Below are 21,358 nucleotides of genomic sequence, written 5' to 3'. Positions count from 1 at the left end.
AGCTGAAGGGCATTGTGTTTGTCTTGGAAGCAAGACAATACAGAGCAACAAAGGTTTGAATCCCGATCCTACGCTTAGAAACCACTCACTGGTATTAAGTGCGTCATAAAAGAACAATGAAAACAATTATTATTATTTCAGAGTCTCCTACTTCTTTAAAAGCCTACACTAAGCCGCCTTTGGTTAATTTGTGTTGTAAAATAAAGCTTCTTGTACCACACTTTGCGAGTCTTGTGTTGTCTGTTGATTCCTGCTTGTTACAATCCCTAGAAATGGGATCTGCATTCTATAGGGTATGGACGTTTTGTTCGATTTGGGTGTTAACAATTAGGTCGTGGCCAAAAATACCGAACATGAGGAGTGGGGACTGCAGGGGTGTCCCCCGCCCCCCTGTTCGGTATTTTGTGGTTTGAGGGTTCAGGGGTGTCCCCTGCATCCTTAACATTGGGGCAGGGGACAAAAATTGCTTTGGCCCCTGTTTACAATGAATAGTCAGAACAGGGCCCGAGCAGTTACATTGTGGGCAGTCTGGTCGCGAGCAAAACTTTTGTGATCAGACAACCCAGATCCTTCTATAGTATGTGTCTCACCAGCAAATTCTTCTCTTTAGCTACAGTGAAAGCTTGAGCTGTAGGGGTGGAAAGGGGTAGTAATATGAAAAGAGATAAGAAGGCAGAAACACGGTACAACGAGTCTTGAAGCGATTAGGTAACTCATTGCTTGGTGGAGGAGTTGTAACCCGTAGGTTTCTGACAGCCTACAAAGGAGTTAATCCTTAAAACCCCAGGGCCGTAGTGACTCTGCATACAATCTAGAAGTGTTTGTTGCATGCCCCCAACCAGAAGTCCCCAGGCATGAGGGGCTTTGGTGCTACCATTAACTGACGAAGTAGGAACGACAGGCAGACATGAGCGATGAAAGCAAAACAAACAGCTTTACTCCCAAGAAAGATGTAAAGGTACTTAAAGCCCTACTCACTGTGAGTGACCTTCTGTTTCCTGCTAGGATGATGATCCTAAGAGAAAGAAGTGAGGGCCAATGACTACGATCCCATAAAGATTCTTGAATATCTGTTGCTTTCCCACAAAAACCATTGGAGTGCAAATCTTGGCTTCAAATCATCTCTTAATCCATCTGCCTGTGACACTTCCTACCTTGTCCTCACGATTCTTATCATCTGGGACTGTTACAGCTGTACACGATGATCATTATCCTTGTGGCTCCAACCAGTGCAAGCCCATGGTACTCTGAACTTCTGTGTGTTATGATTCGTCCCCTGTGGAGGTTCCCTTTGACAAGATGTGTTGGGGTTAGTGCTGTCACTAGGCAAGACTGACCCCAGTGTGAGCACATTCAAATGTTATTAATTTCCAAAGGCATGCCAGAGACGTGTTCCCTTTTAGCAATACAATATCAGCCCCTCACTGCCAGTTTTAGTCTCGGGTGGCCTCTCTAAGTCAGTCACTCTATGTCAGTCTTTTTCAATGTTGGTCTCTGACTGTCTTTGTTTCTGTAAGCCTCTGACCATTATCAACCTTTCTGTTAGTGCTACTCTCTGGCATTGTCAATCTTCATTTGTAAGTCTTTGTCAGCAAGTGTCAGTCTATGTAACCTCTGTCAGTGCCAGTCTTAGTCAATGTCAGGCACTGTCACTGTTAGTCTCACTCAATGTCAGTCTCCCCCAGTGTCAGTTTGTCCTCATCAGTCTATGTCAGTATATCTCAGTCTCTCATTGTTCCATGGCATTAACACACCCAACAAAACATAAAAAGCAGGTTTTCAATGATGCATAAAATGCATCTTGCCTCCACAGTAAACATGAGAGGCCACTCCTGCTGACGTGGGATTGAGATGTGATGGCCGGAGTCAGAACACACATTATCTGGCAGAACGGGACACTGCAATGCAATACATATTTCATTTATATGCTCTTAATTATGATTTTTGTTATTTACCAGGACCTACAGGACCAACTGGACCCCAGGGGCCGTCTGGACCGATGGGAATGCCTGGGCCACAGGTGAGATTTCTTTCACCTAACTCGTTATATAGCGTCTTGTTATTGGAGTTGTGAATTTTAAATATCCTCAGACTATAAACGATGCAAGGATTGAATGACCAACCAAATAAATTATGGGATGGATAGATGAGGTAAGCTACAACCCCGGGAGATGTATGATGTTTTGGAGACTTCGCTAAGAAGTGCACCTGTACACTTGGGCATCTAGTTGACCGACCAAGATCTTCATTCACTGGTTGATTGGACTTCATGGTCATGAAGGATAAAGAATTGCAGAAAACCTTCCGCTAGCCCAGGGGTCTGCAACCTGTCGCTCTACAGGTCTACAGGTGCTTTGGTCTACAACTCCCATCATCCCTTACCAGCAGAATCAACGGTGTAGGATTGTGGGAGTTCAATCACCACAAATGTTCAGGTACATATACCAATGAATTTCCCTTTGATTTACTGGGATCCTATTGAAAAGAGAGATCTAACAGCAAATGTGACCTTCATTCCAATTCCCCCTGGAGGACAATATCCTACCCTTGAATGAAAGATATGTGGCAAACATATCTCTGGAGGGGCGAACATGGGTATGCAGTGATTTTAACGAATTCAAAACAACAAAGGGAATTTTCAACAAACCCAAAACAATGAAAACAAGAATTCACACATTTATTTAAACTATATATGTAGTTGGAAATGAGAATAGTATTTTTGGGGGTGGGAGGAAAAGTAGGAAGGAAATGTGTTGTTTCGTTTTTAGGTGTTTCTGGTTTGTTAAAAATTCATTCGTTGTTTTGTGATTTGTTAAAATCACAGGTAACCACAAACATGCTTCACAATCTGTGCACTTAAATAAGCTACAAAGAAGTCCAATGGTTGTTACTGCGCATTTAGAAAGCATCTGAAATTGGTTTTATAATATCTGAGCAATCATGGAGTGGTCGTCCCGAATGGCAAGTTTGGCAAATTGAGGCTCTGCCTCTGGACTACAAGGAGGAGAAACTATGTCACTGTGTGTATTAATTAAGGGCCTACTACCTACTCCTTTTCCTTTTCGTTTTTTCTACCATCTTTTAGGGTATTTAGGATTATAGTTATTTGAACAGCACTACAATGTTATCCAATTCACTTGATGTGGACAGTTTTTTCTCCCTGTCTAATATTTTAGACTTCTGCCTCTAAATAGGCTAGGTGGCTGACCAATCAGGGACCTGTCTCCTTTCCATTCCTTCCAACATCAGCCATGCCCTAAGATTCACAAAGGAAAAAGATCTGCTTGGGAAATTGAATGTCTGAGAACACCACAACACTTGACCACCCACTTAAAACTGGCCACGTTAATGGAGTTAAAACTCCTTTACATTTTATACCCGTTTAATCGGCTATGAGGTAATTGCTCTCAAATCAGAGTTCCTACAAATGATTTGGCTTTACTGGACGGCACATACATTATTCAGTACTCACTGAGATGGGGTCTGCAACCTTTAGCTGCGCAGATATTTGGGTGTAGAACTGCCATCAGCCCTAGCCTTCATAGTCCAGGGAGAGGGATCGACATGCAGTGAAAATAACTTTATATAAAAAAAAGAAAACACCAAATATCGATTTAGAAAGACTGCTCAGAGAGGTTTCTAAGTGGTCTTTCTAAATCGACCTGTCCCGCCCATCGATGCACATGAGTGCACTCCGGGGCTTCGAAGCATGGACAGGTCGGAAGACGGAAATCGCTGGTGATGCTGGTAAGTGTTTGTGTGTGTGTGTCTGTCTGTTGTGACGGGAATGTTCATAGCATGGGAAGGTACGGGGTGGAAGATGGGTGTCAGTGTGTTTGTGCATGTGGGGGGGAGCAAGGGGGAGTGCATGTGGCAGCAAGTGAGTAAGTGTGTGTCTGGGCCTATGTTTAAGTGTGACTGTATTTGCAGGTAAAAGGAGGAGCAAGGAGACGGAAAGGTGGTTCGGGTGGGTGAAATCCCCGGATTTAAAGTAAATCCCTGTCAGCTTCATGGCACATTCAGGAGGCAAAATCATGATAATTGTGAATATCCAAGGCCACACCAAATTGGGCCAAACAAAACTGCCTATTTTGTATACGGCCTTCAGTATTCGTATCCCAAATATTGAAGAATACACGCATAAAATACAGTTTTTTGGGCCAATTCGGTGCGGCCTTCAACAATCGAAATTATCACATAGAACCGAGTCATAGTCAAAACATCTTGGAAATGTTCTAGTTAATGTTTCATTCCAGCTACATACTGAACCTTAAAATCTAACGGGTAGCCAATAACCCAACAATGGGACACAGCTAATAAGCTCAGGTGGCTATGCTTTTTTCTAACACCTTTACCTGACAAGGTAAGCTGGAAAATCATTAATAGTGATCTTATATACCTAAGTATTATCTTATTTATGTATTGTTTGCTTGTTAAGTGCTTACACAATAAGAATATACTGTTTCAATGCACCCACAGGACAGGGAGTGAGTGAGTGAAATACATTACAACACAATATTTAAGAGCAGAGGGGCAAGATGGAGGGGGACCAACCTATTATGGCTTGTGAGTATTCAGAACGTGCAAGTGCAGAAAGGAAGAGGGGGTAAGTGCTGAGTAAGTGCTGGGTAAGGCATAGTTTGCACTGCTTTCATAAACAGAATCTTCTAGTAATGGATAACCGATGGCAGATCGTCTTTCACCATAATTTAACCACTGAACAAACTCAACCAAGTGTTTCTAGGATCGTGGCCAACCTGTTCCTCATCCTAACGGTAGAAGAAAGAGGAGATAGAGGGCTATGCCACTTACTTTTGCTCTGATACTTGCCTGATGATAACGGTCTTCTTTGTTTTTGCACGCTTACATGATTTCTAATAGTATTCCTGTTTCAATGTGTTTTACAGGGTTTGACAGGGCTGCCTGGACATCCTGGAATGAAGGGTCTGAAAGGAGAGGAAGGAGACAAAGTAAGTGAACACATACATGAACAATGACCCATGAGTTGTATTGACATTAAATTAGTATGTAGAGATTCAAATGAAGATAAATGAAGTCTAGGGAGGATCGCTCTGGGGGAACGTGCTTGCCTTGCAAGCAAGAAAGCGCAGAGCAGCACAGGTTCGATCCCCGGGTCCGTGCTTAGCAACCTCTGGGTATTAAGCACATTATAAATAACGAATTATAATTATATAATGAATCATTTTTCCACGCATGTCATCCAGAATCATGCAATATTTGAATGGCCCTAAATGTCCTGTACAATGTTAATATTATTGTAGTGTTAGCAATATTAATCGCCTTTACTGAATGACGTTTCAAAGTGTTCATGGTTCCTCATAATCCGCAAACAGCCCTATCAAGAGGCAGGTCTTGTTCCTGGTATGCCTTTACCATTGAGAATCACCTGCTGTGTTTCTCCATCGATAGGGCCAGCCTGGAGAAGCTGGGGAGAAGGGTGCCAAAGGATTGGCGGTAAGTTGTTCATTCCATTATCTAACACAATATTGTACGAGTTATCAAATGTGTCTTTATAAACCAGCCATTTCTGAGTAAGAATGTCTGTAGATTGTAGAGAAAGCAGCAAAGTAGTGAAAAGGAGAAGAAAGCCAACCATCAATTTCTCTTATGGTGCAACTGAACAATATCAATGTTTACATGAAAGGGAAAGGCATGCCATTTCCAGAGCGTGTAATGAAAGAACAGCAGTCAAAAATCTTTCCCTCACTCCCAATTCATTGGGACAAACACCCTGCTGATCTCCCCTTTTACATTCTACAATGTCACGCCAGAAGTAGTGCTTAACACCATTCAAACACTAAAACCCACTAACTGTAAAGGTGACTCTTGCTGTGCCCACATTGTGAAACTATGTGCCCATACACTAGCACCTATCATCACTGAGTTTGCCAACGCCTCATTCTCCAGCAACACTGTACCTTCCAACATAAAATCCACTTGGATCGCCCCACTCCTTAAGAAACCATCACTAGACGCTACCATTCCCACCAACTAACGCCCCATCACCTCGGTACCCTTCCTACTGAAAATTCAAGCCCACCTTGCTTACACTCAAATTCAACTATTCTTGGAGCAGAACCACCTGCTCGGTAATAGACAGTGTGGGTTCCATCCCAAACATAGTACTGAAACTGCCCTACCGTACTGAAAAATCCAAATTGACAGGATCTGCGACTCCACGCAACTTGGCCATCCTCCTGCTGTTAGACTTGTCAGCAGCTTTTGACTTAGTCGACCACAACATCCTATGCCAACACCTCAGCAATAAATTCAGTTTCTCTCCTCAGCCCACTGCCTGGATCAGATCTTTCCTCAGTGAACACACCACCAGAGTCATCATTGGTTGTGCCGCTGCTAACCCTATTCGGCCCCTCTAGGTGTCCCTCAAGGATCCTGCCTTTCACCCACATTCTACAACACTTACACTTAGCCCCTCTTTGATCACCTGCATGCCAGCGATATCATCTAAACCAACTTTGCAGATGATACCCAAATACTCATCTCCATTGCAGGTGATCGAAACTCGATGGCCTCCCATGATTTATGCTTAAATGACAACAAAACTGAGCTCCTCATTGTGGGCTCACCATCCCACCTCAAACACCTAGATGCCTCCTTCGCATCCTTTTGCATTGACGACTTGACAATTCCTGTCTCAAAGCACATCAAGACACTTGGAAGCTAGCCTCTCCATGACAAAGCATATCAATGCATTAGCATCCTCCATGGCCTACACTGCAAGGCTCATTTCACTGAGTAGGCAATGCCTCTCACCAAGCAACTGTTTCACACTCGTACGAGCACTGATCCTCACAAAACTAGACTATTGCAATGTTCTGCTCATGGGCACCACTGCTGCCAACACGTCCAAACTACAACTATTACAAAACAAGGTACTGCGAGCAGCCCTGGGTCTAAAACATACAGACCATATCACAGCAACCAGCCGCGACACCCACTGCCTCCCAATCAAAGCACAGGTGGACTTCAAAACTCTATCCATTGCCCATTGATGTATCCATAAAGAGTCCCCCACTAACTCAACACCTGCATTTCTCAAAGGATCCCCTCACAGGTGCTAAAATCCAGCTCCAGCACACTGCTAACAACCCTCCGCTTCAAGAACAATAGAGCCAGAGGTATCCGCTTTTGCATCACAGCCCCAGCGCTTTGGAACTCATTACCAGCTCACATCAGAAATAAATAATCCTACACATCCTTCAAGAAACTCATCAAAACCTGGTTGTTAGATAAATATGATTAAGCTACTTTTTTCCTCTATTGTCTTTATTATCTCACTGTATTCAATATTCTACCTTCTATATGCCCAACATTGTGATACCCTCGGATCAGGGTTTTGTCACAAATGTAAAAATAAATAAAATTGTAACACTAGCAGACCGCAAGCAATGTTCCGGTGTTAGCTTATGTTGGCCAATGATTGTCTTCTTTTTCTGTATTCACTGGTTAAGTGGTATACATTGGCATTGGTCTTCCAAAGGTTTCTCAAAATCATGCATTTAAATATTGATGTTTTGTTCTCAACTGTTCTTCAAATTTCATATTTGATCCTTTTTTAAGGAAGGTACGTTTCATCTGATTTTATTTTGTATGTAGAACAAAAGAGGTGATGGCTGGAAAGTTTGTAATTCATCCTATCCTCTGGCATTGCTCTGGGCAATCCTCCAGACCATCGTTCTTCAGCCTGCCAAGCCATCAGTATTATAATTTATAATTACAATTGGTAATTTATACCAAGCTTAATACCCAGAGGTTTCCAAGCACAGACCTGGGGATCGAACCTGCGTTGCTCTGGCACTGATTCATGGATTATTTGCACCAAAATAAATGGGATTTGTACGCCATTCTGACCAAAAACCCTGTTTAACAAATGGTTGTTGTTGGCTGAATCTGAATTGCGGACATTATCTATACAATTAGAAATAAGGCATAGAACGACCTAAGATGTGCAGCCTGGACCCATAAAAGTGGCTACTGCAGACATTTGGGGGTGAAACTACTTTACTTCCTGCTCAAGAATGTTAAGGATGGAACTACATTGTATGCACAACTTGGCCTCAGAAGACTCTATTGTAAGGGATGGGACTTCCTCTGATGTGCATCCCAGCCCCTAGATGGCGCTGTTACTGGGGAATGTGAGAGATGAGATGAGTCCTAATGCACATTGTAGCTCTTCAAATGCACAGTTGTTGAACGTGTGCGAGTCTGGAGCTTACCCAATGGATGGGCCTGATGCTGGGGAACGTCGGGGCTGCAACATGCCCCAATGCATTGTCTGGTTCTTATAAGCTGCCTCCTCTTTGAGTGGAGAATATGGTAGCTGGAAGGCAAGTCCCAACTAGAAGCCACAGAACAAATTCTCAGATGTGCCTTACACCATCAGTGGATCACTCTGCTTTTCTCTATTCGTGTTTTAAGTCTGGCAGCCTGAAAGCATTGTTTCTTATTTAATATTTTGATGGCATTGTCGTCAATTTTCACATTTGTGCTTTTCAAACATGGCCAAAGTGTACTCTACACCATCAAGTTTCGAAAAAGACCTCAGATTTGCATTTTTTCTGGAGTATTATATTGTGTCCTATACGTATCTGTGAAAAGTCATGCAAACAAAGCTTGCTAAAGCTCATGGATGCTGCTCATGTGGCTAAAAATGTACATTACAATGATGTTGTAGATCACAGTAAAGTGGCTGTTGTCTGCTCTCTAGTCCAGCAAGAGTGGTGTTAAACTCATGTCAACATGTGTGCTGGACAAATGTTTCCTATCAGAAAATAGACTTGCAAAATGCCAAAACAAATCTACATATGTGTGTGAACAGTGGCTGTTGCTCGATGGAAAGTGCTATGAACTGCAATCCAGAAAGAAAAAGTAACACCCTCTTCAATTAAACATGGGTTAGTGGCGGCTAGTGAATTGAAGGGCCGTAAATATATGTCCCACACGTAGTGAGGGATCCCGCACTAATAAAGAGGGGCTCCAGGGGGTTTGTCCCCCCAAGAATATTTTTTAAATAATGTGTTAAAAGTGTGCATTTTAGAGCACACATTTAGAAAAACCGGGTAAAAAGCCAAACAGTTTGCAATTGGTTTTGTAGGATAACTCATGAAAAAATCCAATCGATGCAAGTCACCAACACTGCATATGAGCATTTCACCAACCCATTTTCATGATGGCTTCTCGCACTATATGTGCCAGTTTAAAACATTTTTACAATGGCTGTGAAGCTCGCGGGGAAAGGGCGCGGGGTGTTGGGCGGCCCGCTGCTGCTTCCACTGTCCCTGGAGGGACACCGTATTCCTGGCCACGCCCCCCTTACCTACATCTGCCGCGGACCCCAGCCCGAACGGGTGAAGCCTGCGGGGAAAGAGCGCAGGGTTTTGGCGGCCCGCTGGGGGTGTTAGCGGCTCCGCGGGGGACCTGACCCACTGGACTGGCCTGGATTGGATTGGACTTGATTTTGTGGTGACTCTGCTGTTGGGGTGAGCCTCAGGTGAGCCTCGGTGTTGGGGGAGCTGCACAGTAACGAAACTATCTTTAAGTGCCCCGGAACTCTTGGAACCTTTCTGTTCTTCTCGGAGCGGTTGCGCAGGGCTTTCCACTATCCAATTCATATGATGGTTGGCCCTCCTAGGGACCCCACCCTAGGAGCCTCGGACGAAGGAGAAATCTCTTCCCCTTTCTCCCCCCACCATCTGCTGCAATCCACCCTTCTTTCGAAACTTCAAGGAACGCCGGTCCCTCAGGCAGATCGCAAACCTATTGTGGGAAGAAGAATGAAAAGGGGTTTGCTGTGCACGGCTCCGGGGGCTGCACAGGGAAACGGAACGTGTAACGGGAGCCTCTGTGGGAGTGGGGCACCCTTGGCCACTGCTGGGATAAAAAATGTCCTAGAAGGAGCCTCTAGGGAGCCTATACCTTTACATGCCCCTATCTACAGCCTGTTGGCAGGCCCTTTATCTCGGCCCCCTGGGTCTTGCGGCACCATGCTGCCCCCTCCCTCAACCATCAGCTCGGCATGTCCCGCCTGGGAGGGATCTGCTTTTCCCATAATCCTGCTTACTCCCGGTGGGGGCTTTGACTGTGTGGCCTCTGCTGATCTTCTGAATAACCTGGCTAATGGCTGTGAGAGATTCTCAATAGGCACATTGAAGATGACCAGTGGTCCTGCTGGTGGTCCTGCCCCTGTGCCGCTGAACCTGCTGGTGCCACCCTTGGCCGCATGCAGCACCCCCTTTCTGGAACTGGCCCCCCCTTCATCCAACTTCTGGCCCAGGTCCTGATACCCAAGTTCTACACCCGACACTGGATCTACCCGAAGTATACTCATTTCCGCCTCCCGTGCCCATGACTCTGGATGTCGGAGGTGTATGTGTTGATGGTTTGGGGCCCGGCGTGGAGGTGAAGTCCAGCTTTCCATCCAGCCTTGGGAGCCAGCATATGCTCGGGGATAGCTCTTTGTTTTGTCTTAGCCCCCTTCGGTCTTCCAAACCCCCCAATGAAGGAGAACACTCCTCTTCAGTTCAACCTTCCACCAACTCCACCAAGCTGCCAAGCTGTCCCTGTCACCTCCTGCTCCCTGAGCTGGCTGAGGTCAAAAACCTTCTTCTTGTCCTGATTAAGGGGTTGTTGGGGGACAAGTGGGGAGGAGGTGCGGGAAGGGAAAGAATGGGTTCTTCAGGGGTCGGCCCAGGGCGACCGACTCTTGGCTTCGTAAAAGGAACACACTCCTCGTACCGTGGACTGCCCCATGCCTATGTGGCTAGGCCTCCCCATTCTTTGAGGAGCCGACCAGAGGCGGACCTCCCCCCAGCATCCGCCGAACGAAGGGAGACCAGCGAGTTCACCGGATGTACAGACTTGTGGACCGAGCCCTCACCATTGCGGAAACCCGTTAGGAGAGCCCAGGGCCCTTCACGCCCAGTGGGGAGGGAGGCCGGTGCCCCAATCCCTGGCGTGTTTAAGCCTCCGTCTGGGCACCATTTACCTAAAGGTTGTAGTAGCTATAGGGTGTTCCTCCATGGTGTCCCAAAACTATCCATCGATTCAAGAGAACCAAGGGATGCCCTTCGGAACAAATGTCTTCATTGGCTGCGGACAGTGGGGGAATGTGGGTTTGTGTCCGGGGGCCCTTTGTTGGAGTGTGTCAGACTGCCCAACTCCTCAGGAAAGTTGGATACTGTTAAATTAGTCTTTGGGGACAACCAAATGGCAAGGGCAATCATGGAAAAGTGGCATCACAGCCGGTTCATCTCTCATTCACGCCCATGTGTGGCACACCGTGGACACCCCTGGCAACAAGCCCCTCTCAGGGGCAAACCTGACCACCTTGGGTCTGAGGCAGTCTAGGAACTACCAGAGGTTAGGGGTGGGTCGGGACCACTGGTTTACTAATCCGTTTGGAGGCCATCATTAGGGGGGCAGTCTTTTGCAATGCTCAGTTGTCCCCTCTTTGCTGTGTTTTTGTTATTATGTATGAGTGTCTATTTTTAGTTTTATAACTGTATTTATAGGTTGTACTTTGATGGCCTTTTTCGGCCGAATAAAGTTGTTTGACTGACAATGGCTGTGCCCATGCATTTTCATGCTGACTACACCATTATACCCTAGTATTCCCATATAAGAACATACTCATGCTTGCTTTGCGGATAATGCCAATGATGATACTATAAGAAAACATGTCCATGTTTGTTCTGCCAATATCTGGCAGTATCCACACGTAAGAATATACTCCAGTTTTCTTTACCATTAAAATGCATGCCAAAGTATGAAAACAGGTCCAAACTGGCTGCACTAAAATTCCAGTTGAGCTACATAATAACACTTATCATGCTCGCTTTAGCAAAGATACCCAATACAAAATGTCATACCGCAATTACAAATGGCTTGACTGGTAGCATAAAAGTGATGATCTTGCTTCATAATAACTCTTATCATGCTTGTTTTTCCAAAGATGTCCAACACAAAATGTCATACCACAATAAGAAATGACTAGACTGGCTGCACTGAAATTACTAGACTGGCTACATAATAACACTTATGCTTGTTTTACAAAAAGATGCCTAATACACAATATCATGCCACAGTAAGCATAATAACACTGATCCTGCTTGCTTTATCAAAGAAGCCCAATACAAAATGTCATGCCACAGAAAAAGTAATACTACTGATCATGTCTGTATAGTAAATGCCAGTCTTGCTTCATAATAACACTTATCATGTTTGCTTTACCAAAGATAACCAATACAAAATGTAATACCATAGTAACACTTATCATGCTTGCTTTATCAACCATGCTCAGTAACAAAAGCCATGCCTGCTCTATGGTGCGCCAGCGCCTTGCACTCAGACATAATTACGTTAATGGTGAATGTGATTATATGTGAATGCGAGGTGCTGGGGGGCCAAGGAGGCAGATGCATGTCAGTAGCTGGGGTCCCAGGGTGCAGCCATTTCATTTTTTATTGGGCATAGATGCCAAGGAAAAACTACCATGCCCGCCCCCTGAGACCACAAGCGCCTCACAGCCACACATGAATTTTGTGTGTGCGAGGTGCTTGGGGCCCAGTCATGGTATTTTTTACCTGGCCTCTATCAGATGGCCATTAATAAATAGCATTCCTTCCCTCATTGCCCTCCAGCATCTCAAATGTACATATCATTTATTGTGTGTCCATGCAAGGCACTGGAGGGCTTAGGGATCAGTCTTGACATTGCATGTGAGATGCTAGGAATCCCAGGGGATTGAGCTGGATTTCTTTATTGGGCATACCCAGTAAAAAATGCCATGCCTGTCCCCTGTGCCCCAGTGCCACACACACAATGGATGTGATTGTGTGTATGCGAGACGCTGGGTGGGAACTGGGGTCAGGCAGGTATTTTTTTTACCGGACATCTATCATAGATGTCCAGTAAAAAAATACCATGCCTGTCCCCTGGGCTTCATAGCGCCAAACACATGTACACAATCACTGTGATTATGTGTGTATGCGAGGTGCTGGGGTGCCCAGTGGGCAGGCTTGGTATTTTTGACTAAATATGTATGATAGATGTCCAGTGAACAAATTCCATCTCTGTCCACTGGGCCCTACAGCGCCAAACACACACACAATCAAAATGATTATGTGTATACAAGGCGCTGGGGGTGGGCAGCGAGGGCAGGTATGGCATTATTTACTAAACATCTATAATCGATGTCCAGTAACAAAATACGATCCCTGTCCCCTGGGTCCCACAGCGCCTCAGACAGAGAGCTGATTTTGGCTGGTGGGGAGGGGGATTGTGCAACAAAGGCATTTTTAAAATGTCTTTGTTTAACAAACTTCCTACCCCGACTCACCAACATCAGTTCAGACCAGCACAAACACACACACACTTACACAACATAAACACATCAAGCACTCGCTGTCTCATTCACACGAGCACCTATCATGCACTCACACATAACACAAGCATACACGGATCCATACATTTATTTAAACAAATAAATGACAATACAAACACGCTCATTTACACAACGTACACACAGCATGCACTCTTTCATTCACACGCACATCCGTCATGCACTCACTCATAATAATGTGTATATGGATACGTGTATCCATATACACATTGAAATAAATAAATGAACATACAAACACACACATTTAAAGAACATTCACACAGCAAGCACTCTGACTCATTTATACGAGCACCCATCATGCACTCACTCATAACACAAGCATACACACATCCATACACATATTTAAATAATAAAGGAGTAAACATACAAACACACACATTTAAACAACATCACACTCTCATTCACATCAGCATCCACCATCATGCATTCATTCAGCTAACAACACAAGCATGCATGCATCCATAAACATAATTTAAATTAAAAAAAAAACATGAACATAAACAAACTTACCTTCTGCCGCAGGGCTTTCTTCTCCAGTGCTCAGTCCCCTGCTATCATGAACAGGAATCAGGAAGGTACCGGGTTTCTGAGCTTGGGTGATGGGACGCCCCACGACAGCCTGCTCTGTCTGTATGTGCGGGGAGGCGCAGGAGGGCCCCCTTGCACATAAATACATGCAGTTCCCCAGCCAGCATTCCCAATGAGCCATGCAAGGCTGGGGAAGCAAAACGCCCCCAGTCTTGCATGGCTCATTGAGATTGCACGGCTAGGGAAATGTAACTGTCAAAGGGAAACATTATATCCCTTTAACAGTTACGAGTGCTCTCTCAGCTGAAAGAAAAGCTGATAGAGTGCTCCTATTTCACTCGGCTGACTCCTCCATAATGGGTAAGAGGGGTCCAAGACCTGGTGGATCAATGCCCCCTCGCCCATTGTGGACCAGCTGCCCCTGACCAGCGTCTGCAACCTTTCGATCTCCAGATGCGGTGAGGCATAGCCAGTTACATTCTTGCATATGAAGTTCCTGCTCTGAAGAAGCCAGTGTGGTGATAGAGATGCAGTATGGCATAAATCCCACTTTGAATAAAGCATATCAGCACAGGCCCATCAAGGCTTCTGGGAAGCGGAGGGATCGAGGACTATTGGCATAGCTGGCCCCCTGCTATAAGATTAGTGTGTATTGTCGTGGTCGGAAGCTGGCAGCTGGGCATCATGTATCCGCAGGCCTTGGATGGAGCTTCACTGTCTCCTATTTTTGCACCTAGAAACACTTGAGTACAGGCGCGATATATATGACATATCATATCATATATCAAACAGGTCTTGAAAAGTGGCAGGTCCCAGCTGAGCTGCCTCAAGACCATTCTTCACGTCCGCGTCTTCATAGGATCTCAGTTCTTCTACAAGCAACAAGATCAGGCCTTTAATTTTATGGGGATCAGGAGTGCGTGGCTGTCTCATGCCCAAAATAAAGGGATCCATTCGTTCAAACATCTTTTCAGCTACTGATTCTCTGGGGACTGCTAGATTCAAATTGTGCAGGCATCTTCCCAGGCACACTCTCTGGCTGTGGATTACGCCTTGAATTCATGCATGCCAAAAACGGGTCTTGGCCTTTGCAGCCTTTGAGCTCTTCCATTACAAAAATGTCTTGAGGAAAGGCACTGCACCATGTCTTACAAGGGGATAACTTTTAGACCCATCCCTGGAGTACAACAAAGTTGTATTCAATGAAATTGATTAAAGGCCACCAGCACCAGCCATTAGAGCCCTCAAAGCCAGCTGTACGAGGTTACTACCACATCACATAGAACACAGTTTGCAATGGTCTCAACTGACCCAGAGAGGCTTAGGGTCCCTTAGGGGGCATCCGTATGTGTGTCTTTACGGAATGCTCGGAATGTGACGGATGGCCTTGTAACTACAGGTGTAGAGGCTCTCTCGTAAAAACAGGGCCTCATTAGGAGTTTGGTGATACTACTGTTGGAATTACAGCTGAACTCATTTTCTTTTACTCCGCTCAGTCCTGTCGGATTGCGAGTGTAGTAAAGTCCCTGATGTCACTGCCTCCAGCAGGAGCAGTAATGTATTTATTGTATGTATTCATTTATTTATTGATTGCTTGTTAGGCACTTATACAGCAAGTAAAATACTGTTTCAAAGCACCCACAGGGTGGGGAAGGGATCAAGGGAGCGAATACATTACAAACACGATATTTAATAACAGCAGTGGAGAGAAAAGGAAGGAAGGACAAACCTACTATGCCTTGTAAGCATTCAGAACGTGCAAGTGCAGCAAGGAAGATGGAAGAGGGTGTAGGTGCTGGGGAGTCCGTGCTCATGGGTGAACCACAGATGAAGTGCTTGGGTTTTTGAGTGCTACGTGGCCAGGAGCCACGTTAGGCATACGCGCAAAACCTCCAGGGTTGAGGGAGTTCCAAGGCAAGTGCTGAGGGAAGACAGGAGCTGGGCAGATTGGGTGCGGGAGGTCAGGAGCCCTGAGGATGCATAAGGGCCCCGGACACCAATCACAGCAACTGTAGGATTAGCAGAGAAGCGAAGAAGGGAAGGAGGAGTTAAAGTCGAAAGTAAGTCCTGCTCAAGGCGTAGTTGCAGGAGGAGGCTGTTCCATAGGAGGGAGCCAGCTGAGGAAAGAGATCGAACACCTACCCTCTGTTTAGCAAAATGCTTTACATACAAAGAGTTGGTGCCAGAATAACGTAGTGGTCTAGAGGGAGAGTATTTAGTAAGATAAAGTTGAAGATAGTGTGGTCCCCGGGCCCAGACAGCCTTGTGGATGATGCAGAGGAATTTGAATTTGATCCGTGCAGCAACCGGGAGCCAGTGAAGACTTTTTAGGGCAGGAAAGATGTGGTCGCTCAGCTTAAGGCCAAGGATATGTCTTGCTGCCCTATTGCTGCCCTATTCTGGATGAGCTGGAGGGGTCGCTGGAGGGGTTGCAGGGTGGAAGAAGGTAGATCCAGGAGGAGGCTATTGCAATAGTCAAGCCTAGAGAGAACCAGGGCTTGGGTAACATTGAGCCTCTGGGGGAAAGTGAAAAAAGGGAGAATTGCTTTGAGAAGGAAGAGCTGAAAGTGGGACTTCTTGGCAATGGCCTGAGTGTGTGGGAGGAAGGAGAGAGAGGAGTCCAAGATGACTCCAAGGTTTCTGGCATCAGAAGAAGGAGCAAGGGGAGAGCAAAGTGAGGAAGGCCATAGTGAAAGGAAGGAGGGAGCAAGGGTCCAGATGGGAAGGATCTCAGTTTTACAGGCATTGAGGAAGAGATCATTGGAGGTGCACCAGGACTTGATGGCAGATAGGCAATCAGGGATGATTGAGGGTGTAAGAGGGTCAGCAGGAAGTTTGATAAAGAGCTGTGTGACATCTGCATAACACTGCAAGTTGGAGGAGAAGGAGAAGATGAGGCATGCAAGCAGAGCGAGGCAGATGTTAAAGAGCCAAGGGGAGAGGATAGAACCCGGGGGGACACCACAAGTGGAGAAGGAAGAAGGAGAGAGGAAGGTGCCCAGTATGACTTTGGAAGAGCGGTGGGTAAGAAAGAATGTCAGCCAGCCCAGTGCATGTTCCGATATACCACGGGTATCGTGGATCCTTTTGTATGAGGATGGAATGGTTGACTGTGCCAAAGGCAGAGAAGTCATCGAGAAGGATGAGGACAGCAGGGTAGTTGGAGTCCAGAGATGCGAGCAGTTCTTCACGGGTGTTCAGAAGAGCGGTTTGAGTGTCTCTGGATGCTTGATATCCAGATTGATGGTTGTGGAGACCATCAACAAGTTCAGTGTGATAGTTGAGTTGGGGCAATGCCAACTTCTCCAGTAGCTTCCCTAGGAAGGGGGTGATGGAAATAGGGTGGTAATTGAAAGCCAGGAAGGGTCTGCTGAAGGTGTCTTCAGGAGTGGGCGCACAAGGGAGTGCTTAACGGAGGAGGGGGAAGGATCCAGTGACAAAAGAGTGATTGCAGAAATCAGTGAGTGCAGGGCCAAGACAGCCAATGTTATCCTTAATGATCCTGGATGAGCAAGGGGAGACCTGTTTAGAAGAGACCTCCATGGAGCGGACAACACCAGTAACTTTTTCAGGTGTGACGGAGAGAAGGAGGAAGGAGGAGTATGAGGGGATATTGGAGACAAGGGGGTGTGGGATGAGTTGTGAGGGTAGCAAGGGTGTTCAGGATGTCCTTGGTTCTGGTGGTAAAGTGTGCAGCCAGTGCATTACAGAGGGCCTGGGAAGGAGAAGGTGAGGAGGAGGAGACTGCGGAAGGGTTGGCAAGTTCCATGTAAATCTTGAAAAGTTCACCCGTTTTGTTGGATGCACTAGAAACCTGTGCCTGTGTGTGGGCTCTTTTCCTGGCACAGATGGAGAGTCTGTATTGCCTTTGGAGCAGGCAGAACACCAGTTTGTCAGGGGATGAGCCTGAGGTTTGACACTTCCATTCTGCCTCCCTGCAGTTTTTTTTTAGGGCTGCAAGTTCGGTGTCATACCAGGTGTTGGGCTTAGAGGCAGGTTTCAGGCGGATCCTCATGACTGGGGCAAGAATGTCAAGAGTGTTGGTGATGGAAAGCTGGAAGTTCTAGAGAGCAAAGTCAGGGGTAGGGAGATGAGGAGGGATGAAGGTGGAAGCAAAGGCAGAAGCAGACACTTGTTTCATCGGACGGATGCTCATGAACGAGATTGGAGGGGCTTCTTGGGGGTGTGTGGGAGTCAGAGGACCAAAGTTACCCATGTGGGATTGGAGAGAGTGGTTGGACCAGAAGAGAGGGGTGACTAGTGGGGTGGAGGGAGAGAGGTCAGAGTGTATGAGGGCGTCCAGAGTGTGTCCAGGTGAGTGGGTTGGCAAGAATGGAGAATGGAGATGGAAAAAGAGACGCAAAGGTCAGTGAAGAGAGTGGATGCAGAGCCAGAGGAGTCCAGTTGGATTTTGAAATCACCCAGGAGGAGGAGGTTGGAGGTGGATGAAAGTAAGAAAGAGCAGAAATCAGTCCATTAAGAGAGGGACAGGGTGGTGGTGCCTGGAGACCGGTAAATAGTTTAAATGGTCAGGGTGAAGATGGGAGAGATGACCAACTTGCAGGAAGAGTAGAGCTCGGTGGGTAAGATGGAAGCAGGAACCCACTCAGGGAAGATTAAGGTGGAGTGGGGTTGAGGCTTGGAGATGATTTTGAAGCCGTCAGGGAGGAGGGAGTCAAAAGCAGTGACTGAGCTGGCATTGAACCATGTCTCAGTAAGGGTGAGAATGTCGAGGTCAAGGGGCCTCATTACGAGTTTGGAGATAGCCATGCCGTCATTACCGGCATGGCTACCTCCAAACTCGGGTCCGGGTCCCGCAAAAGGGGACTTACCGGGCCATTCTGACCTTGGAGGGCCTGGTAATTCCCTTTCACGGGACCCGGACCCGGTACGTCCCCATTCCCATTTGAGCCCCCACAGGGCTCAATGGGAATGGGGAAGATGCTAACAACGGGCAAGTTAAAAACAGTCCCATTGTTAGCATCCTGGTCTGCTAGCGGGTCCCGCTCTGCACGTCTGGTCTGGCCAGGTGTACAGAGCGGGACCCGCTGCAGGTCTCATAATGTGGTGGCCCGGAATGAACGGTGCCAGTCCCTTACCAGCACCGTTCATTCTGTGACCACCACAGTCATAATGAGGCCTAATGTCTTAAGTCTATACGTTGGATGTATATCCTCAACTTCACCTCAGAGTTTCGAATTTGGCGGTCCAGAGAAGTGACCATTAAGTGGTTTGAGTTGATTTGGTCAAATCGAATGGGTTGTGGGAGAATTTGTCAAATTTCTTTTTTTTTACAGGTACATTTTTCTACATATATATGTGGGGGGACCCCCGGTGCCCCCGCATTACTCCCCTACATTCATTATATTCCTAAAGCCACCCACAACATATATAAGCGGCAAAATGCACCCAAACAATTATGACCAATTCTCCTACTCCAATTCGACCATGCAGTAATCAACCAATCCCAGTAAAGTGGCAGTAACAGAATTGCCACCACTTTACTGCCAATTTTACCCCCCCAATACAAAACCCATACTATGGGCCACAGTGTTCATCAAAATACAAGTGTAAACTGAAAACCGATGTACTCTAAATGTGTATTTTTGTTCCACATTTACTGTTAATGAAATGTTCTGTTGTTGTGAGCGAGCTTTCCTCATTTGAGTACCATTGAATATATTTCTTTCCACAGGGAGAACCTGGCATGAAGGGTGAAGACGGAGAAAAGGGAACAGAGGTAAGAGTTTTAGGCTCTGCTTGAATGCAGCATTGTGGCAATCGAGCTGGGACAATGTCCCATAAATCAGTATATTTCAGTGGCCCTAGGAATGGACAACAACTGATGGGATGAACGGCCTGCCTTTCTGCGGGTGTTCTGGGCATGTATATTGGATCAGAGGGTAAATATACCTTCAGATGTTTGTGTTATGGATAACAAAAAGGAAATCCACTCTTATAGAAGAGGGGACGTCCTGTACATCGGGATGAAGGCATTTTATCACATTTGCTTTCTCTACATATAAAGGCATCACAAGCAAAAAAGGCATTACAAATGTGTGGATGCAAGGAGTGCCTGACCCTGACAAAAGCATACAGACAGCTATTACCATGTACCATTAACTTGCACCATTAACTTGCTGGAATAAAGGGTGCTTCGTTATCTTTGGGAAACCAATCTGCTCTTTTCCATCCAATACTCTTATGAATAAAGGTGCTACCTATGATAAAGAAGGCACGTAGCAGAATATACCATTGTTTTTACAAGTCTTTCTTCTAGCTCGTGCCAGTGGTACTTCAGGTACTGTAGGTATTTCACTATAAAGGTCAATAGTTCCATTGCATGGTATCTCTCTCAGAAGGGCATCCAAAAACACACCCTTCCTTGCCAGATAGGAAGCCATGAACATCTGAGAGCTAGCCACAGGCGCATAGGTGTACAGCTCCGAAGAACCATATGTCAAAGAAACATATACAGACAATGTAAGCAATGTGTGTCAGTGTTGCCGAGATGAGTTTTAGTGATACATGCATGCACAATAATATGTCCTCCTTACATAGAATGATGGTCTGATGACTTGAATCAATTATTGATCGACTAGGGTGGAGATCCAGAGCAGGCTCATGCCAGGGTGGTTCAGTGCAAAAAACACAAGGTCTTGAGCTGTTTTGGTGGAAGCAATACGCACGAGGTTTCATGAGTTTATCACCACCACTTATTTGCTAGGCCTGGTCGAAGGAGCTATACTACTTAGACCTGGCACTACCTGAAGCTCTTACCATCATGGCCCAATGCTTCTGATAATTGACTGGTTACATCCCAAGAGCTGGTGATCTCATAGGACCATGACTAATGCATTGCGATCCTTGTAAGGATATTGAAGTGCAGCTGGTTTTCCAAATAAAGAAAGCAGGTAGTAGACATGCTTGAGGAACGATACTTTAATTGCACAAATCTTTATTCTTCTTCTCAAGCTTTCAGGACAACATAGGTCCCTTCTTCAGGGTTTGCAAATGTGGCGACCCCCAAATGATGTCCCTGAATCTCTGCCATTTCACTAATCATAGGGAATGCTTTGAAATCCTAGAGAATGTTGACCTCCTTTTGCTGCAGGAGATTTGGGTGACTGACAAAATAGCTCTCTTCCGTTTCCATGTTCACTGAAGATACGCTACAAAGGGCATTAAAGGTCTACATCATGGGAGGTTGTTAATGTGTGCTCAAAATGTGCACTAATTAAAGGAGTTCACTATATGGCCTGGAAATGATAACCTGTTGTGAATAAACCGGTATTAATCAAAAATATGTATGACCCACCGGGTGGCTGGCACACTGACGGGATGAGTTATGTCTCTGATGTCATAAATATTTAGCTGGTCTAACCAAAA

At 45.9% G+C, this 21,358-nt stretch overlaps 1 protein-coding gene across 4 annotated transcripts in view; it reads left to right on the top strand.

The window, feature by feature from the left end:
- COL26A1 (collagen type XXVI alpha 1 chain) overlaps positions 1-21,358 on the top strand; it is a 1,569,010-nt gene that overhangs the window by 1,486,261 nt on the left and 61,391 nt on the right. For all 4 annotated transcript variants that reach the window (XM_069614996.1, XM_069614997.1, XM_069614995.1 and 1 more), the window contains exons 10-13: positions 1,959-2,020; positions 4,908-4,970; positions 5,431-5,475; positions 19,665-19,709. In XM_069614996.1, the coding sequence (XP_069471097.1) occupies positions 1,959-2,020; positions 4,908-4,970; positions 5,431-5,475; positions 19,665-19,709 (215 nt within the window). The remainder of the gene's footprint in view (positions 1-1,958; positions 2,021-4,907; positions 4,971-5,430; positions 5,476-19,664; positions 19,710-21,358) is intronic.

The sequence above is a fragment of the Ambystoma mexicanum genome, chromosome 9 (assembly GCF_040938575.1).
Source record: "Ambystoma mexicanum isolate Mex_15411 chromosome 9, UKY_AmexF1_1, whole genome shotgun sequence".
NCBI classification, from domain to species: domain Eukaryota; kingdom Metazoa; phylum Chordata; class Amphibia; order Caudata; family Ambystomatidae; genus Ambystoma; species Ambystoma mexicanum.
Note: the sequence above shows the minus strand (reverse complement) of the source record. Positions and strands in the feature narration are given on the sequence as shown.